Consider the following 18,135-nt stretch of genomic DNA (forward strand, 5'->3'; position numbering starts at 1 on the left):
TTAATCTCTGAGTAAGGTTTGTTGGATGACAGTTTGAGTAGATAGGTTAGGTACCTTGGATAGTGGTTGAGATATTGTAAACCTGCGTGCTTCTGTTTTCAAATGTCTCTGGTCTCTGAGATGCTGCCGTTGGCTCCAGACACCTGGAAGAGAAGCTGCACCGGGGCTCCCCGGTCCAGGGAGACTCTAACATAGAGGTCTGAGTCTGGACACTCTCCCTCCTCAGCCATCACTGATCCCAGCAGGCCCTCCACAGGCTCCAGCAGACACACCTGCAGCTCAGTGGACACGCCCAGGACCGAGACCCCGTTAGAGGCATGCAGGGTCAGCTGGTGGCAGCCAGAGCCCAGCTGTTGCTCCACCTCTGGTCCCACTGTGATGTTGTGGGGGACGATTCCTCTGACTGCTAATGAATTGGCCACCAACATCTCACCATGGTGGATTTTGTAGGTCACATTCGTACCTGTAGATAGAAAAGTTGTCTCATTCTACCAAGATTTGTAATCTCAGAAATGTAAGACCAGATGCTTTTATTTCTGCTCATGTTGGTTTTACTAACTAGCTTCTACTTCAACTTGGATTTGAAGGGGACTGCCATACAGGGCCTTGCAGTTTGCACCATCTATTGAGTGGTTCATGCTATAGCACTTGATGACACCAAACTCCCCGATGGGCTCCTGAAGGATAACGTTTTTCTGGACTGTGGACCAGAGACACAGCTGGGTGATGAATATGACTGTGTACTAGGTGCTAGTCTCCGCTCAAGCTTGCCAATGTGTTCAAATTCAAGAACTGAAATTTACCAAACTAGAACAAAGTGAATGGCCTACTTGGGTATTTTTGTTTAGTTTAATTTGAAATGCATCACATTGCATTCTGTATTTGAATTTAATGTATTTTCATGTGTGTTGCTGTATTATTTGAATGTGTCTGAGGGACAACTACAGTTCATTGGCTGATGATGCTGTGCCATTTTTTCACATTGTGGTCGACTAAAGACAAGTTGTTGTGTAATCCAACTGATAAGGCTGATAAAGATTAGTTGTTGTGTAATCCAACTGATAAGAGGTAGAGAGATTAGAATCAAGCAGAGAAGCACGTAGTACAGGTACTGTCTGAAAGCCATACAGCAACCACTGCTTCCTATATACTGAGGGAGAGGAAAATCACTTTACATAGTACATACTGTAACAGAGCGGTATAAAATGTGTAGATAATAAAGGGCATATACTGTAGGACTGTTTTTGTCACTACAGAAAGTGCTACTAATAATGTCAATTATATGTGATTATCATGATCGTCTTCCTTTTTAGAATTGAGTTGTACAAAAGCCATTACATTTATGGGAGGGGTATCAGTTCACATGGTTTAGATAGAGGATCATTATTACAATGCCTATTCTAAATGTCTGCCATTCATGCATGAAACACAAGCTCAGGAGCACAAACAGTGTAATACTTTAAATGCGAAAGTCAATATTTACTACCTTGTATTTCTATTTCTTTGTATTGTTTTTACAACCAAGGCACATCATTTACATTGAAAGGCTATACTTAGTGTGCTTTGCTTTTATTCAGGTACTGTGGTTTCCTGTGTGATAAAGACATATTTTATGTTGATTATACAATAGCTCTTTCCTCAAGTGGAATTTTGTTTTAGTGCATTTCCCTCCTTCGCTACAGCGGTGTTTGTTTTACAATATTAAAAGTTCTATCCAGCTGCACTCCTCGCTCTCTGCCTCACACACACACACACACACACACACACACACACACACACACACACACACACATCAAATACAAACCAGAGGACCTGAGGATTTACAGCACAAACACCAATGAAAATATTACATTCTTATATACACTGAGGGTACAAAACATTAGGAACACCTGCTCTTCAAAGTACAGGAAATAAAGTATTATTTTCCCACAATATTAGATGTTCAACCTGACATGCTTACTGTGTACTATCTAGTTAATTTGATAAATACTATGATAGCTTGTGTTCTCATGAGGGATGAGAACAAAATCAAAGGACTGGACAGCATACCCTATTGAAGACACTATTGAATGACAAGTGTTCCTCATTAGCTGCTAAAAGGAGATATCTAAATGTGGCATGGTCTCCTAGCAATGGTTCGAGATTAATACATTATACATCTCCCAGCAAGAGGCCAGCTGACGTGGGAGTCAACAAGCCCAGCATCTTAGTCTTAGGTTGGAAGACAGCAGTGGAAATGTAACGGTTTTCTGTACAATTTCTGCTCAACTGAATACAATGCACTCTACTCCCACCCTTTGGAGATCCTTTGCATGATCAAAGGATCTAATGCATTAGTGTCATCAAATAATGCCCACTTTAGTTGAATGGGCTGCTCTCTTACCTTCAAAAACAGTGTTAGGTTCGGGGAGGCAGGTGCTAAACCCAGCCACCAGTCCTGCTCTGGCTGCAGGTGCTTCTGTTGGAACTGCTGTGTATCGATATTTAGAATGAAGGCCAGGTGCCACCACCCCGCTCACAACAAACCTGTGCACTGAGGATAGAATGCGCTACACCCACAAACTCATAACAGAGCCGTTAAAGCCCTCTTGGTACTCTGGGCAGGATAGAGGTGCTATCTCAACCTCAGCACAAAACAGGCTTAAGAGGAGAGCCATCAAGAGCAACACAGAGAGATTAGTGCTGTCCACCTTCACTGTTACAGGCAGCCTGCTGACATGGTGTCTTTAAAGGGGACTGACATTACAGAATGACCTGTTATGTCTGACTGCACTTTCTTTGTGAAGTTCCAATGGACATGATCCTTGTGCACAAACCAACAGACCACAGGCAGATAGTGAATGGTCTACAATAAGGTCTTCAGGGAAGGACCCTGTGTCAACAGTAAGAATGGGTGCCTCTGAAGGCTGCCATTGATGTAACACACTGCAGCTTGCAGGTGTAGATCAACTTTATACAGGTTTGGCAGCAACAAATCAATGACCCAGATAAAGACCATCAGAGTTATCAGTCCAAAATACAGAGACTCTTTATATTTATACCACATATTAAACTTTACAGGGCCAAGAATTTCATTATCAACATTGGTACTGTTGTGAACTGTAAGATTACTTTTCAATCAACCACTGACCCAGACAGTGGCCTTGTCTTCCGACGGTCATGCCCAACTCTTCTGGACTTTAGACATCCTCAGTTGTAAAGGAAAATGCATGTGTTCGTGTGGTGAATTCGACAAGCCTTCTGTCTGTTATGACTAATAAGAACATGTCTCCTTTTAGGAGCTGTGTGTGAGTCAGTACTGTGCTTTTTAAAAGTATTTATCCCACTTGGTGTTTTTCCTATTTTGTAATTTAAATCGATTTTTTATTTGGATTGCATGTAATGGACATACACAAAATAGTCCAAATTGGTGAAGTGAAATTAAATAAATAACTTGTTCTAAAAAATTCTAAAAAATAAAACGGAAAAGTGGTGATTGCATATGTATTCACCCCCTTTTTTTGAATCCCCTAAATAAGATCTGGTGCAACCAATTACCTTCAGAAGTCACATAATTAGTTAAATAAAATCCACCTGTGTGCAATCTAAGTGTCACATGATCTGTCACATGATCTCAGTATATATACACCTGTTCTGAAAGGCCCCAGAGTCTGCAACACTACTAAGCAAGGGGCACCACCAAGTGGCATCATGAAGACCAAGGAGCTCTCCAAACAGGTCAGGGACAAAGTTGTGGAGAAGTACAGATCAGGGTTGGGTTATAAAAAAATATCCAAAACTTTGAACATCCCACGAAGCACCATTAAATCCATTATTAAAAAATTGTAAGAATATGGCACTACAACAAACCTGCCAAAAGAGGGCCGCCCACCAAAACTCACGGACCAGGTAAGGAGGGCATTAATCAGAGAGGCAACAAAGAGACCAAAGATAACCCTGAAGGAGCTGCAAAGCTCCACAGTGGAGATTGGAGTATCTGTCCATAGGACCACTTTAAGCCGTACACTCCACAGAGCTGGGCTTTATGGAAGAGCGGCCAGAAAAAAGCCGTTGCTTAAAGAAAAATGAAGCAAGCACATTTGGTATTCGCCAAAAGGCATGTGGGAGACTCCCCAAACATATGGAAGAAGGCACTCTGATCAGATAGAATTTCACTTTTTGGCCATCAAGGAAAACGATATGTTTGGTGCAAACCCAACACCTCTCATCACCCTAAGAACACCATCCTCACAGTGAAGCGTGGTGACAACATCATGCTGCAGAGATGTTTTTCATTGGCAGGGACTGGGTAACTGGTCAGAATTGAAGGAATGATGGATGGCGCTAAATACAGGGAAATTCTTGAGGGAAATCTGTTTCAATCTTCCAGAGATTTGAGACTGGGACCTTTCAGCAGGACAATGACCCTAAGCATACTGCTAAAGCAACTATAAATAGGAATGGCCTAGTCAAAGCTCAGACCTCAATCCAATTGAGAATCTGTGGTATGACTTAAAGATTGCTGTACACCAGCAGAACCCATCCAACTTGAAGGAGCTGGAGCAGTTTTGCCTTGAAGAATGGGAAAAAATCCCAGTGGCGAGATGTGCCAAGCTTATGAGACACCCCAAGAGACTTGCAGTTGAAATTGCTGCAAAAGGTGGCTGTACAAAGTATTGACTTATGGGGGGTGAATAGTTATGCACGCTCAGGTTCTGTTTTTTGTTTTATTTCTTGTTTGTTTCACAATAAAACATATTTTGCATCTTCAAAGTGGTAGGCATGTTGTGTAAATCAAATTATACAACCCTCCCCCAAAAAATCTATTTAATTCCAGGTTGTAAGGCAACAAAATATGAAAAATGCCAAGGGGGTGAATATTTTCGCAAGCCACTGTATCTTGTCATTTGGAGTTTATTCAGTTTTAGGTCCCATGTGTATGAAAATGTAATCTAATGAAAGAATGTTGGCGTATATGGGACTCTAGACCAGCGTTTCCCAAACTCGGTCCTGGGGCCCCCCTGGGTGCACGTTTTGGTTTTTGCCCTAGCAATACTCAGCTGGCTCAAATAATCAAAGCTTGATGATGAGCTGGTTCTTTGATTCAGCTGTGTAGTGGTAGAGCAAAAAACAAAACGTGCACCCATGAGGGGCCCCAGGACTGGGTTTTGGAAACCCTGCTCTAGACCAGCTGTACTATGTGGTAATCAGTGACAGTAGAATTGACCTCTATAAAACCATAAACACATATAGCTAATTATGTGCACAGATAAAGGTAAATAAACTTAGGTCCAAAGTATAGGCCTGCTCTACATTTCCAATTGACTAAAGAGAATCCAGGCCATGGTGGATTAATGCATTTTCCATTTGGATACATTTTATAAACTCCAAGGAGTTTGTGGGATTAAACTCAAGTTGCTTTACATCATGTCAACATGAATCTTAATAGGCTACAATAATTGCACTGAGATAATAACAGAACATATCAAATGTGTTATTCCCAGATGTCTGAATGTGTGTGGCCTTATCGTGTTTAAAGATAACAGACATGATCTGTGTTTGAAAGAATTACGTGATCATTTTGCACAGAATTGGCATTTAGATAACAAATTGTTGTGAAACAAACTTATCTTATGCAAGCATAGTTGAAAAGGCATGTGTGTGCGTGCGTGCACTTGTGTGGAGTGTGCATACTAGTCCATGAGCCAGGGCGGGGGATCGGTCGGGCTCACTTGGGGGGACGATGTCTCATAGTGATTTCTTTAAAGGTCTATGTCCCTAGAGTTGGAAAATGTATGATAGCATTGCAGCAATTGGAGATTTATCACTCTTTCTTTCATCCCTCCATCCCCATTAATTTTCCCATAGGGGTTTTACCCTTTGACAAACCCTGCCAGTATACAACAAGTTATTGGTGACGTATAACCTTTAATCATATATCATTGGAAAGCTCTGATTTACAGTTATCCATCAGACACATTTTCGGTATGTTCAGGTCAACAGAGCTTCGACCATATTGTGCCATTGACATTAGAATGTTGGAAGCTGGCATCCCGAGTGGCGCAGTGTTATCTAAGGCACTGCATTGCAGTGCTAGCTATGCCACTAGAGATTCTGGATTCAAGTCCAGGCTCTGTCGCCGGCTGCAACCGGGAAACCCATGGGGCGGCGCACAATTGGCCCAGCGTCGTCTGGGTTAGGGGAGGATTTGGCCGGCAGAGATGTCCTTGTCCCATTGCGCACTAGCGACTCCTGTGGCGGGCCGAGCGCAGTGCACGCTGACATGGTTGCCAGGTGTACGGTGTTTCCTCCGACACATTGGTGCAGCTGGCTTCTCGGTACCAGGAAATTAGGGAGAAAAAGGGGTAAAAAAATAAAAAGAATGTTGGAAGCTGTCACGAATCCCACCGGTACTGCCGCTCATTCCATTCACCAGCTCCGGAGGTCTACGTCACCGGCTATCTAGGTGTCACTGAACTGGACTCATTACCATCAACCCCGGACTGTCTTGTCTCATTACGCACACCCGCACACCTGAATCCTGTGATGGTCCTGTATCTACAAATCTGGTTAAAACCCTGTTCTAGCTGTGTATGTAAAATTTGGTGCCTCTATCACCAAAGATACAATTCAAAAACATAGTTGCACTACATGGAATTCTATGGCTAAGCTTCCAACATTCATTATAATGTTGGAAGCTTAGCCATAGAATTCCATGTAGTGGGGCAACTATGTTTTTTGAATTGTATCTTTGGTGATAGAGGCACCAAATTTCACACACGATGGCATAATATGGGTGATTATTAAACAATAGTTGCACTGGCATAATATGGGTGATTATTAAACAATAGTTGCACTGGCATAATATGGATGATTATTAAACAATAGTTGTAGCTAGTGCTTTCAAAGTTATATTATATATAATTTGAAAGGTAATTTCATGACCTTTCAGAACCACTTGTCAAACAAAGTTTAAAATGTGTCAAGGTTTCCTTAAAGCAATGTATCCAGGTCATTCTGTTAAATACCCTATAGGTCAAAACTTCTGTTGACCTGAAAATTCCAAAAAATGTGTCTGATGGATAGCTGTCAATCTTTCCAATTATATATAATTAAAGCTTATACGTGAGCAATAGCATTCTGTCATAGGGTAAAACCCCTACGGGAAAATTGTATGGGATTGAGGGATGAGTGTTATTAATGGAGAAGGCTCCAATTGCTGCACTGCTATCACACATTTTCCAACTCTAGGGACGTAGACCTTCAAAAAAATCACTCATAGACATCGTCACCTCATGTGAGCCTGACGGAGCAAATTTGGGGGTCTAGTTCATAGACTAATATCATAATGTAGCCACCGTAGTAGCATCCTGCTGGAGACTGGGAGTCTGGCCTCTCGCTAAAAGAGCCTCTGGCTAAATTGGCCTCAGTTAAACTTGGCCACTCCTACTGACACGCCTACTCCTACTCCTCACGCCTACTCCTCACGCCTACTCCTACGCCTCACGCCTACTCCTCACGCCTACTCCTACTCCTCACGCCTACTCCTCACGCCTACGCCTACTCCTCACGCCTACTCCTCACGCCTACTCCTCACACCTACTCCTACTCCTCACGCCTACTCCTCACGCCTACTCCTCACGCTTACGCCTACTCCTCACGCCTACTCCTCACGCCTACTCCTACTCCTCACGCCTACTCCTCACGCCTACTCTTCACGCCTACTCCTACTCCTCACGCCTACTCCTCACTCCTACTCCTCACGCCTACTCCTCGGCTCAGGACACAATTACCAGTGCAAGAAAATTAATTGTTTGATTTATTGATACACTGATTGCAAATAATTGACATGCTAATTCTTTTTTTTTATGACTTTTGTGCAGACAAGTAGTAAATAAGGGTAAAATAAATATATAAATCTATAGTTAGCTAGTATGGTTCTTAGCTGTGTAACATGCAAATACAGTTCAGCTACAAATCCCACGACGTGAATCTTTTTGGTGAACATATGCTTACTAGTTCATAGAATTTATATGCTATCTGCCTAGAATAGATAGTGCTTGGGCTTCCCAGGCTGGTCACTGTAGATAGGAGCCTGGCAGACTGATCAGTAGTGCCTCAGACTTCAGTGTATGTAGCAGCCTGCCAGACTGGTTGATAGTACATGGGTCATACCGCTCGTGTTTCCCTATTTTCATCTTGGATGTCTTGTTGCCAGAGGTGAGGTTCCTATGAAGTCTAACCATCTACTGACACTTTCATGGATTTTAACATCTGTATACCTGTCTACTCCTTTAACTTCCCTTTATCCATTCATTAAGTTAAAATGGTTAATTATTGTTTTTTAATACCGTCCCAGGCCACTATCCAGGCCATGACAGCCAGAGACAAAATCTCTGTTGGGGAGGCGGAGAGGAAGTTTGAGAGGGGACCAATTTATCATGAAAGGTAAAATGGTCTTAAAGGGGCAATCTGGGATTGGCACATACAGTGCATTCGGAAAGTACTCAGACCCCTTCACTTTTTCCACATTTTGTTATGTTACGGCCTTATTCTAAAATGGATTAAATAAAAAACGTTCCTCATCAATCTATACACAATACCTCATAATGACAAAGCGAAAATTGTTTTGTTTTTTGCAAATGTATAAAAGAGAGATACCTTTGCTATGAGGCTTGAAATTGAGCTCAGGTGCATCCTGTTGTTTCCATTGATCATCCTTGAGCTGTTTCTACAACTTGATTAGAGTCCACCTGTGGTAAATTCACTTGATTGGTCATGATTTGGAAAGCTACATACCTGTCTATATAAGGTCCCACAGTTGACAGTGCATGTCAGAGCGAAAACCAAGCAATGAGGTCGAAGGAATCATCCGTGGAGTGCCGAGACTGGATTGTGTCGAGGCACAGATCTAGGAGAGTGGCCAGACGGAAGCCACTCTTCAGTAAGAGGCACATAACAGCCCGCTTGGAGTTTGCCAAAAGGCACCTAAAGACTCTCAGACCATGAGAAACAAGCATCTCTGGTCTGATGAAACCAAGATGGAACTCTTTGGTCTGAATGCCAAGCGTCACGTCTGGAGGAAACCTGGCACCATCCCTACGGTGAGGCATGGTGGTGGCAGCATCATGCTGTGGGGATGTTTTTCATTGGCCCAGCGAGAGCCCTGAGTTGAACCTGATCTAACGTCTGTAAATGTGTTATTTCTGTTGAATTTTTAAAAAAGAAATTAGGAAACATTTCTAAACCTGTTTTTGCTTTGTCATTATGGGGTATTGTGTGTAGTTTGATGGGGGGAGGAATTTAATACATTTTAGAATAAGGCTGTAACAAAAGGTGAAAAAAGTAAATGGTTCTGAATACTTTCCAAATGCACTGTACATGTTTTTATTTGTAAAATGACACTGTATATAGCCATTGATTCTTGAAGAATGTAATTTGTAATGCCTTACCAACTTGTCTAATGCCATCAGAACCCTAAATATAAACTTGGTTACTCCATTGTTTGTAAACAATGTAACTAAATAAACACTATAGCTCCAAAACAACATGGTTAAAACTAAAAATGTTATCTCATGGATGAGCAGTCCTTGCATCCATGTCTATGAATGAGTGCTTACCATTCTCCAGCCCCATCCCTCTGCTGTTTACCAGGTGAGGGATGAGATGGATACACCGAGGACTTTAAGTTTTCAGTAATAACACTTCCTGCCCGCCCATTACACTTAAACTCAATAGGGCAGCCGCCCATTATCATGGCGACTGCACAAAAGCACATTTAATTTCTAATCTATCCATTTCTTTATATCACCTTTTAACTATGCAAGTCAGTTGAACTAATTCTTATTTTACAAGGACGGCCTAAGAACAGTGGATTAACTGCCTTGATTAGGGGCAGAACGACAGATTTTTACCTTGTCAGCTCAGGGATTCGATTTCGCTACATTTCAGTTACTGGTTCATCGCTCTAACCACTAGGCTACGTGCCGCCCCGAGTTCAAGAAGTCAATTTGTTAACTGATGTTGAAGGAGAAGTCTAGTGTCAATTCAAAGTTGTAATAAATACATTAAATGAGTCTGACTTCTCTGTTTCTTCGTGATGTTAGATAACCACCATTGTTAGTTTGGTTATACATAAACCGGCCAGTAGACGACGATAGTATTAGTTTTAGTGAGTGATCACTGTTTGATTGCTTTACATAAACCAGCCAGTAGACGGCGTCTAGTAGCCTACTTGATACAGTTATGTAATACATTTGGAATTTTACCCCTAGACTATTGTCCTCAATGATATAGACGGACCCGTCATAGTCTAGTCTGATATAACCTATTCTAGTTAAGGGACCACTGTACCACATAACAGCCGATAGCCTTAATAGCTGATGCCATGTCTCAATCCCTCATCGGCAAGAACGGGACTGAATCACCCGAACCTGTCAAAGCAGAAGTAACAGGTAGGCTGTAAGCGTATCCCTTTATGTACTAGCTAACCGATCTTTCAAGGTAGCCCAGTGTTATTGCTATTTCAGTAAGTTATTTTCTAATGACTTGCATAATAAAAAATATTACTTTCTTTTGAGCAGCTTTACTTTTTACGTTGGCACATTCTGATTAATCTCTCGTGCAGTGTTCCCAAAACATTTTCAGTGAGATCCGCTATTGGCTCCGCTAGAAGTCGCTAGATGACGTTTTGCCGTTGCCGCGACGACGTCACAGCATCAATTTGTCTTGCTGCAGTCCCCGAAGTTGCGTTTTCGACCGCTCTCTCGCCGCACCTCCCTCTCTTTGGGCTTTTCTGCCTGTGTGTTCGCAGTCGCTGTGACTTCTGTTACACAGACAGCTTCTCCCACTCTCGTTTGCTGCAGAATTGATTGGGAAAATATGGAGCGAGATTGTTGACAAAAAGTTGAACATACGTATTGTTAGGATCGTAAAAAAAGCCATGCATTAAACGTTAAATTAGATCTGTAAATGTAAAAACTCTAAGTTACGAATATTTACACTTTCAATTCTTACTTTGTCTCCCTTTACTTGGTTACAGATCTTCCTTTTTTATATCTGTGTGGGGCTGCTGTGGTATGGCCAAGGGCTCCCAAATAGTCTTGACCATCTATAGCCTATTCTTATTGCCAGATCTGTTTTCCCTATCAGCCACTGCACGTGCTGCTTCAACTATTCTGTAAAAAATAATGTAAAGGCTATATTTAGAGGCCTGTGAGCTAGGGTCTCTTTTTAAGTGTAGCCCTATAATGCAAAGTTATAAAACACAAATAGAGTTAAAAAAATAATTCAGCAAGACATCAGTACCCACAATGATTGCCTAAATTGAAATGCTTACACAAGTTGAAGGCCCATTTTTACTGTAAACCTTCATTGCAAATAGTATGTTTTAATCAATTATTTGGTGACATGATTATATTTAGTAGTTATCTAAAAATGATAACTTTTTAAATGTTTTACAATTTACATTTTTCTCAATCAATGAGGCAGATGGTCCTCCCCTTCCTCCTCTGAGGAGCCTCCACAGACACACACACCTATATACAGTATATGAGATATAATGAACCTCTATTGTAAACTTTCAACAATTATCAAATTTGCCATTCAAAAAAATATATAGGCTGAAGGTCAAACTTTATCAGGGATCAGCTCCATTTCTACATTGTCTGGTTTATCACATGAGAATATGGTAAAAATGAAAACATTTATTATATGCATCTTCTGTGCTTGCAGGATATGTCCCTGAGTGGCTACAAGGGACATTGCTGCGCAATGGGCCTGGTCTTTTTAATCTGGGAGCCACTGAATACAACCACTGGTTTGATGGCATGGCCTTAATTCATAGTTTCACCTTCAAAGATGGTGAGACAGGAACAAGACATTATACATTTCCACAAATGGTAAATACTTTCCAACTGGCTGAATAGGGCTGCGAATCTTTGTGTTTTATAGGTGAGGTGTACTACAGGAGTAAATTCCTGAGGAGTGACACCTTCAAGAAAAACACTCAGGCAAACAAGATTGTTGTGTCAGAATTTGGGACCATGATCTATCCCGATCCCTGCAAAAACATATTTTCAAAGTAAATCGATTTTTAAACATGATTTATAGTTTATTTGTGTCTGATTTTACATTTCCCTTACATGGATGTCCACACAAAATATATCTCGACAAACATAACCAAAAACACATAATACATGATGCATCTTGTCCCTTTTTCAGAGCCTTCTCCTACCTTCTCGCTGCCATCCCTGACTTCACAGATAACAACCTGATAAACATCATTAGATATGGGGAGGACTACTACGCCTCATCAGAAGTCAACTACATTAATCAAATTGACCCAATGACCCTGGACGTAATTGTAAAGGTAAATTAAAATCTGTTGAAATGATCACTGCTGTCCATTGTTATCTCTTATCACTTGCTTTAATATATTCTCCCTTTGCCTGTCCTGTAAACTCAACCTCAGATGAACTACAGGAATCACATTGCTCTGAACATGGCGACTGCACACCCTCACTACGATGATGAGGGAAACACCTATAACATGGGAACTGCCCTCATGAGGTTTGGCATGCCCAACTATGTCATCTTCAAGGTTCCAGTAAATGCATCAGGTATCAGAACATTTTAATTTGGGGGGTTTCTGGCCACATACATGTTAGGGGAAAAACCTCCATGAATGATTACACATTTAAGTGTTCACAGGACAATGTTTTTTCTCTCTCCAGATAAGGAGCATAAGAAGCCTGCCCTGCGGAAGGTGAAGCAGGTCTGCAATATACCGTTTCGCTCTACCCTCTTCCCCAGCTACTTCCACAGCTTCGGCATGACAGAGAATTACATTATCTTTGTCGAGCAGCCATTCAAACTGGACATCGTCAGACTGGCCACAGCTATATTTAGAAGCGTCAACTGGGCCAGCTGCCTCAAATACGACAAAGAGGACATTGTAAGCTACACTTGTCTGATCACAACCTCATGGAAAGTTCATTTTTATCTTCAACTAACTTAGGCAACAATCAAACTTCTTACATTCTCTCTGGTGATCCCCTTGGCCATTCTTTAGACGCTGATCCACCTGGTCGACAAGAAGACTGGGAAGGCTGTGTCCACCAAGTTCTACACCGATGCCCTGGTGGTTTTCCACCACATCAACGCCTACGAGGACGACGGCCATGTAGTGTTTGACATGATCACCTACAAAGACGGCAATCTGTATGAAATGTTCTACTTAGCGAACCTGAGAAAGGAAACCCAGGAATTCATTGAGAGCAACAAGGTCAACATCTCCCCACCAATCTCCCAGAGATTCGTCTTGCCTCTCACTGTTGACAAGGTATGTGTATATATATATATATATATATATATGACTCCAACTATCCTGTAAATACATGAATACGCTGGTATTAAACTCTGTTACACTTTACATGAAGCAGCTCCTTATGAACAGTTAAAACATTCCGGGCACCTTAAAGATTAAAGAGGGAGCCATAGAGCATAATAGGCATTAAAGCATTAGAGGTTGTGATATATTGTGAATATATCACATCTAGAACTGATCAGGGGCTGTGATATTTTGCTTAATTAGACATTTTCATGATGAACTAGCTATGAATTCATGTTTTCAAGGCGAAATAAGCTTCGTACGAAGCCGCTTCATATTAAATGTTACCACTACATGTTTATACAACAAATAAAGATTGGATACGTGTACGTTATAGGATACTCCAAATGGAACAAATCTGGTGAGGCTCAAAGACACAACAGCCAAAGTAGTGATGCAGAGAGATGGCTCGCTGTATTGCCTGCCTGAAACAATATTTGAAGGTGAGACTTTGATATCAACTGAACGTCACAGTGATCTCTCTGAATTATATACCACTGCATCAAGAGGTCAAATGCTACGTTAGTAAAAGTGGAGTCAAGCAGTTGTTAGTCAAATAGTTGTTTGTTTTTTATGGAACATAATTTTGTAAATTCATTTTACAATACAATTGTATGTATCTCCATTTGTACACAAACAGGGTTGGAGTTGCCAGGGATGAACTACAAATTCAATGGCAAGAAGTACCGTTATTTCTATGGCTCAAGAGTGGAGTGGACTCCACATCCAAATAAGGTAGTCTCTTACCAATGTATTCTCCTTAACGTAGAGAAGTGGGTCCTCCTCATTTCTCACTGACAACATGCTGCCGTTTGTGTTATTAATACTTACACAGATTGGGAAGGTGGACATCGTGACCAGAAAGTACACTGAGTGGACAGAGGAGGACTGCTACCCCTCTGAGCCTGTGTTTGTTGCTTCACCAGGAGCTGTGGAGGAGGATGACGGTGAGAGGCAGTAGGCCTACTCCTGCACTACAAAAGCATTTCATCAGCTCTATGTCACTATAAAAACGGTACATTTATTTATTTTCTGTTTTCAGGAGTCATTTTGACCTCAGTCGTCTCACTCAATCCAAAGAAATCCCCCTTCATGCTTGTCCTCAATGCCAAAACCTTTGAGGAAATTGCTCGTGCCTCAATCGACGCCAGCATTCACGTGGATCTGCATGGACACTTCATTCCCACACAGAGCACCAACTGACATAACCAGCAGAGGGCAGGATTGTACCTTAACATTGTAGAAGGCAAAGTATTGTTCCCAACCATGTAAAGTCGATGTTCGTGCCCCCATGGAAATTCAATGAGCATAATTAATATAACAAAAATTCACATCAAAATCCTTCTGTTTAAAGTAGAGATATCTGTTTTGCGTGGGCTGCGTCTCAATCCACCACATAAGCCGATGACGGCCTTCCGCATCTGCGGTAGGTGGCAGAGCTCATCATGACTAGATGGGATACAGATTTTGTCAAATTGACATCTAAGGTGATTATTTTAGCATTTTAGCTAACACTAACCCCTCTCCTAACCTTAACCTAATTCTCCTAACCTGCTACTTTAATTATCCTAACCTACTCTTAACCTGATACGAAAAGTAAATCTGTTTTTCCATGTATGAATCTGTTATTCAATGTGTTTCTAATGGCTAATAGCAGTAAGACCAATTCAATGTTTTATCAAATATTTGTTTTATAAAAAAATTGTATACCTACAGGGGTCCTAAAATTCGAAATCAAATAGCTAAATGATCCTTAGTATGACCATCTTGAAACAATTCCATATAGCTTAGTAGAAAACTGGCCCTTCGATTACTAGGCTACCTCCAATCGTATTTGCTCAAATGTGGCAGAATTTATGTTTACAGAACATCTACCACAAAGTGCCTTTTAAATCCTATTTTTAGACAGAACGACAACCTCTATTTCTGTAAATCAGGATGTATACAATATAGTTTTGTATGTAAAAAGGGTTTATAATAATGAATTATTAATAATAATGTATTAATTCCGTCTATCCTGGTCACCCTATTGTAAATTATATTGTTTTCTGTACAACAGGTAATTAAGGAAAACAATAGTGTGCTGCAAATCAGTTATGGCATTATTATTGCTGTGGCATTGCTATCACCATTCTTTCAAAAGTGAGAACTTACAGCACTTTCTGCGCACATAATTACCTCATTCAACATTATGATGATTATTACCATGAGTCACTACAATGTACTTACATTTAGGTTTGTAAATATATATTTGAATAGCCATTAGAAAACTGTTTATTAAATATGTCATACTTTTATTTAATTCACTCATGAAAAACATGTATACTTTTATTTAGTACATTCTAGAGGAAGACTGAAACAAGACATTAATGCTCTAAAGTTAGAATGAAATTTGACAATTTGCTGTGCATTAAATGCCAGGTATTGTTTGTTAATGTTTTGTTTTAAGTGTGTTTGATTCTGAAATCATTCTGTGACTTTGCTTAAAATGGATCCCCTGATGTCTGTGTAAATGTGCAATTGAACAATTTGTCTTAAAGTCTGACTATGTCATCGCCTTTTAATTAATAACTTCTAAAATGAGCATATTGCTTACAACTACAGTAATACAAATTGCTATTTCTTTATGTGTAATATAGTCCAACAACATGGCTGTGCCAGTAAAGTACATTTTTGCTTGCTAACAAATAAATACTAGAGGGAAAAAACATATTCAAACCTTTTTGTTGCTTTATCCACAACTCTTGATGTTTGTAGAGGAACCAATCTTTCCCAGCAAAAAAATAAAAATTCAAAAATGTTTAAAGAATATTACTGAAAAACTAGAAAAACATTAAGATCAGTTGGTATGATTGTTAGTGTAGCTCCCCCTTCCCCCATGGGAAATGAGGATTGACTCTGGGACTTCACCTGCACTAATAAGAGACAGACACTAGATATCCTTCAGCGCCAGGCATGCACAATGAACAAGAAATTGGCATAGGCTAGCATGGTACCAATGGCTTACAAATATAATATATTGGGTAATGTCACGCCCTGACCAGTAAAGGGGGTTATTTGTTATTGTAGTTTGGTCAGGGGGTGTTTGTTTTATGTGTTTCGGGGTTTTTGGTTTATGTTCTATGTTAGTTATTTCTGTTTGTTCTAGTGTGTCTATTTCTATGTTTAAGTTTCTTAAGTTGACCTTCAATTGAAGGCAGCTGTTCCTCGTTGCCTCTAATTGAAGGTCCTATTTAGTAGGGGTGTATTTTTCCTGTGTTTTGTGGGTGGTTGTTTCATGTTTTGTCTATGTTGCACCTGACGGGACTGTTTACGGTCGTTTTGTTGTATTTTGAGATAAAGTAAATATGAGCACGTCACATGCCGCGTCTTGGTCCCCATTAGACGACCCGCGTTACAGGTAACCTGGTGCAATCTCTAGGATGGGATAAGACTAATCATGGAATACAAGTATAATATATTGGGTAACTCGGTGCAAATAATTGCCATTATGATTTCTTACCCCCGACCTTACCTCACAGCATAGACACAATACAGAGGTGCTTTAATTTAGACATAGTTATCTTTTAAAATAATTTGACTTTTCAGATGATCACTGCAAAATGTTCAAGTTTTATCACATTTTGCTATTTACATTTACTGTGCATGAGAAGCCATTTTGACAGCTTCACACAGCAAAAATGAAATCACCCAAGACAAACAAGTTATTTCTTGTAACTGAGGAGTACTTACAGTAATAAGTCTTGTGACTACTAGACTACTATAATTACACTATTTTCTCCACAAAAAAACTTGTCACAACATGGCAATTACAGTAAGTAGAATTCTTACCTTAGTCTTGTCCTTACCTTTCAGACAGCAGAATGAATGGAGATGAGAGGCTTTTCAATCTTACATGCAATGTCACAGAGTTCACTGAAATCAATTTCACAGGTCTGTCTTAACCAACTGTGTAACACAAATATGCAACCATAACTGTAATTCCAAGAACATTCAAGAGACTTAACAAAGAGAGACTAAAGATTAGGCCTACTATCTGGTACAGAGTTTATAGCCAAGCACATCAGATGACAGTTACATAAATGGGCAACATGGTGAGTTAACTTAAAGGGTCAATCTGCAATTGGTACGTCCATTTCTGGACTTTTAAAATAATTTGTTCTCATTGATCTTGAAGAATATGACTTACAAATTCCTCATGAGCCTAGTTTAACTGTCATACCCCATCAAAACCCAACATATGATCTTGTGTGTGTGTATGCATCATGACAATATTTCATGAAAGACATACTTATGACACTGGTTGATTATCTCAGTTGATACTACAATCATGGTTTGTGGTTGTATTTAAATGGTCCACTATACTGTTGGATATATGTGGCTACCTCCACATGTGGAGGTGTATTGTGCTGATTTGCTTCTGATAATGCATTTTATATTGCCCCTGATACATATTTATTATACAGTAGTATATTTTATTCCCTTCTATTGTATTTCTAAGTATACTTTGTCTAGTTGCATAACATGTATGCATTAGCATAGAAACATGTAGGTTAAAGTGTCATAGAAAATCTGGTTCAGTAGTTTAGTTTGTCATAGTTTTGAGAAAAATAATATTTATTAAAATACCAATTCTATGAAATGGACGTTTTGAGATATTATGTATTGTGAAAAAAATCCTGGTCTTTCTGTTCTACAAAACATATTGCTAACATTGCTGGCATAAGTTTCACTAAACCAAAGTATGACAGCATGATCACTCAACA

At 40.1% G+C, this 18,135-nt stretch overlaps 1 protein-coding gene across 2 annotated transcripts; it reads left to right on the plus strand.

The window, feature by feature from the left end:
- The first annotated feature begins 10,240 nt into the window (after positions 1-10,240).
- Positions 10,241-16,081, plus strand: bco1l (beta-carotene oxygenase 1, like). Of its 2 annotated transcripts, XR_003870464.1 has the most exons (12): positions 10,241-10,433; positions 11,713-11,841; positions 11,932-12,061; positions 12,202-12,349; positions 12,452-12,599; positions 12,714-12,934; positions 13,052-13,321; positions 13,707-13,812; positions 14,010-14,104; positions 14,205-14,316; positions 14,412-14,629; positions 14,666-16,081. XR_003870464.1 is itself a non-coding variant. In XM_029721541.1 (11 exons), exons 1-11 carry the CDS (start codon positions 10,367-10,369, stop codon positions 14,570-14,572), a joined length of 1,587 nt encoding a protein of 528 aa, XP_029577401.1. In that variant the 5' UTR covers positions 10,241-10,366; the 3' UTR covers positions 14,573-16,081. The 2 variants fall into 2 exon arrangements, 1 of the variants encoding a protein (XP_029577401.1); XM_029721541.1 differs by having other exon boundaries at positions 14,412-16,081.
- The last annotated feature ends 2,054 nt before the right edge of the window (positions 16,082-18,135 follow it).

This window comes from Salmo trutta, chromosome 29, assembly GCF_901001165.1.
Source record: "Salmo trutta chromosome 29, fSalTru1.1, whole genome shotgun sequence".
In the NCBI taxonomy this organism is placed as follows: Eukaryota; Metazoa; Chordata; class Actinopteri; order Salmoniformes; family Salmonidae; genus Salmo; species Salmo trutta.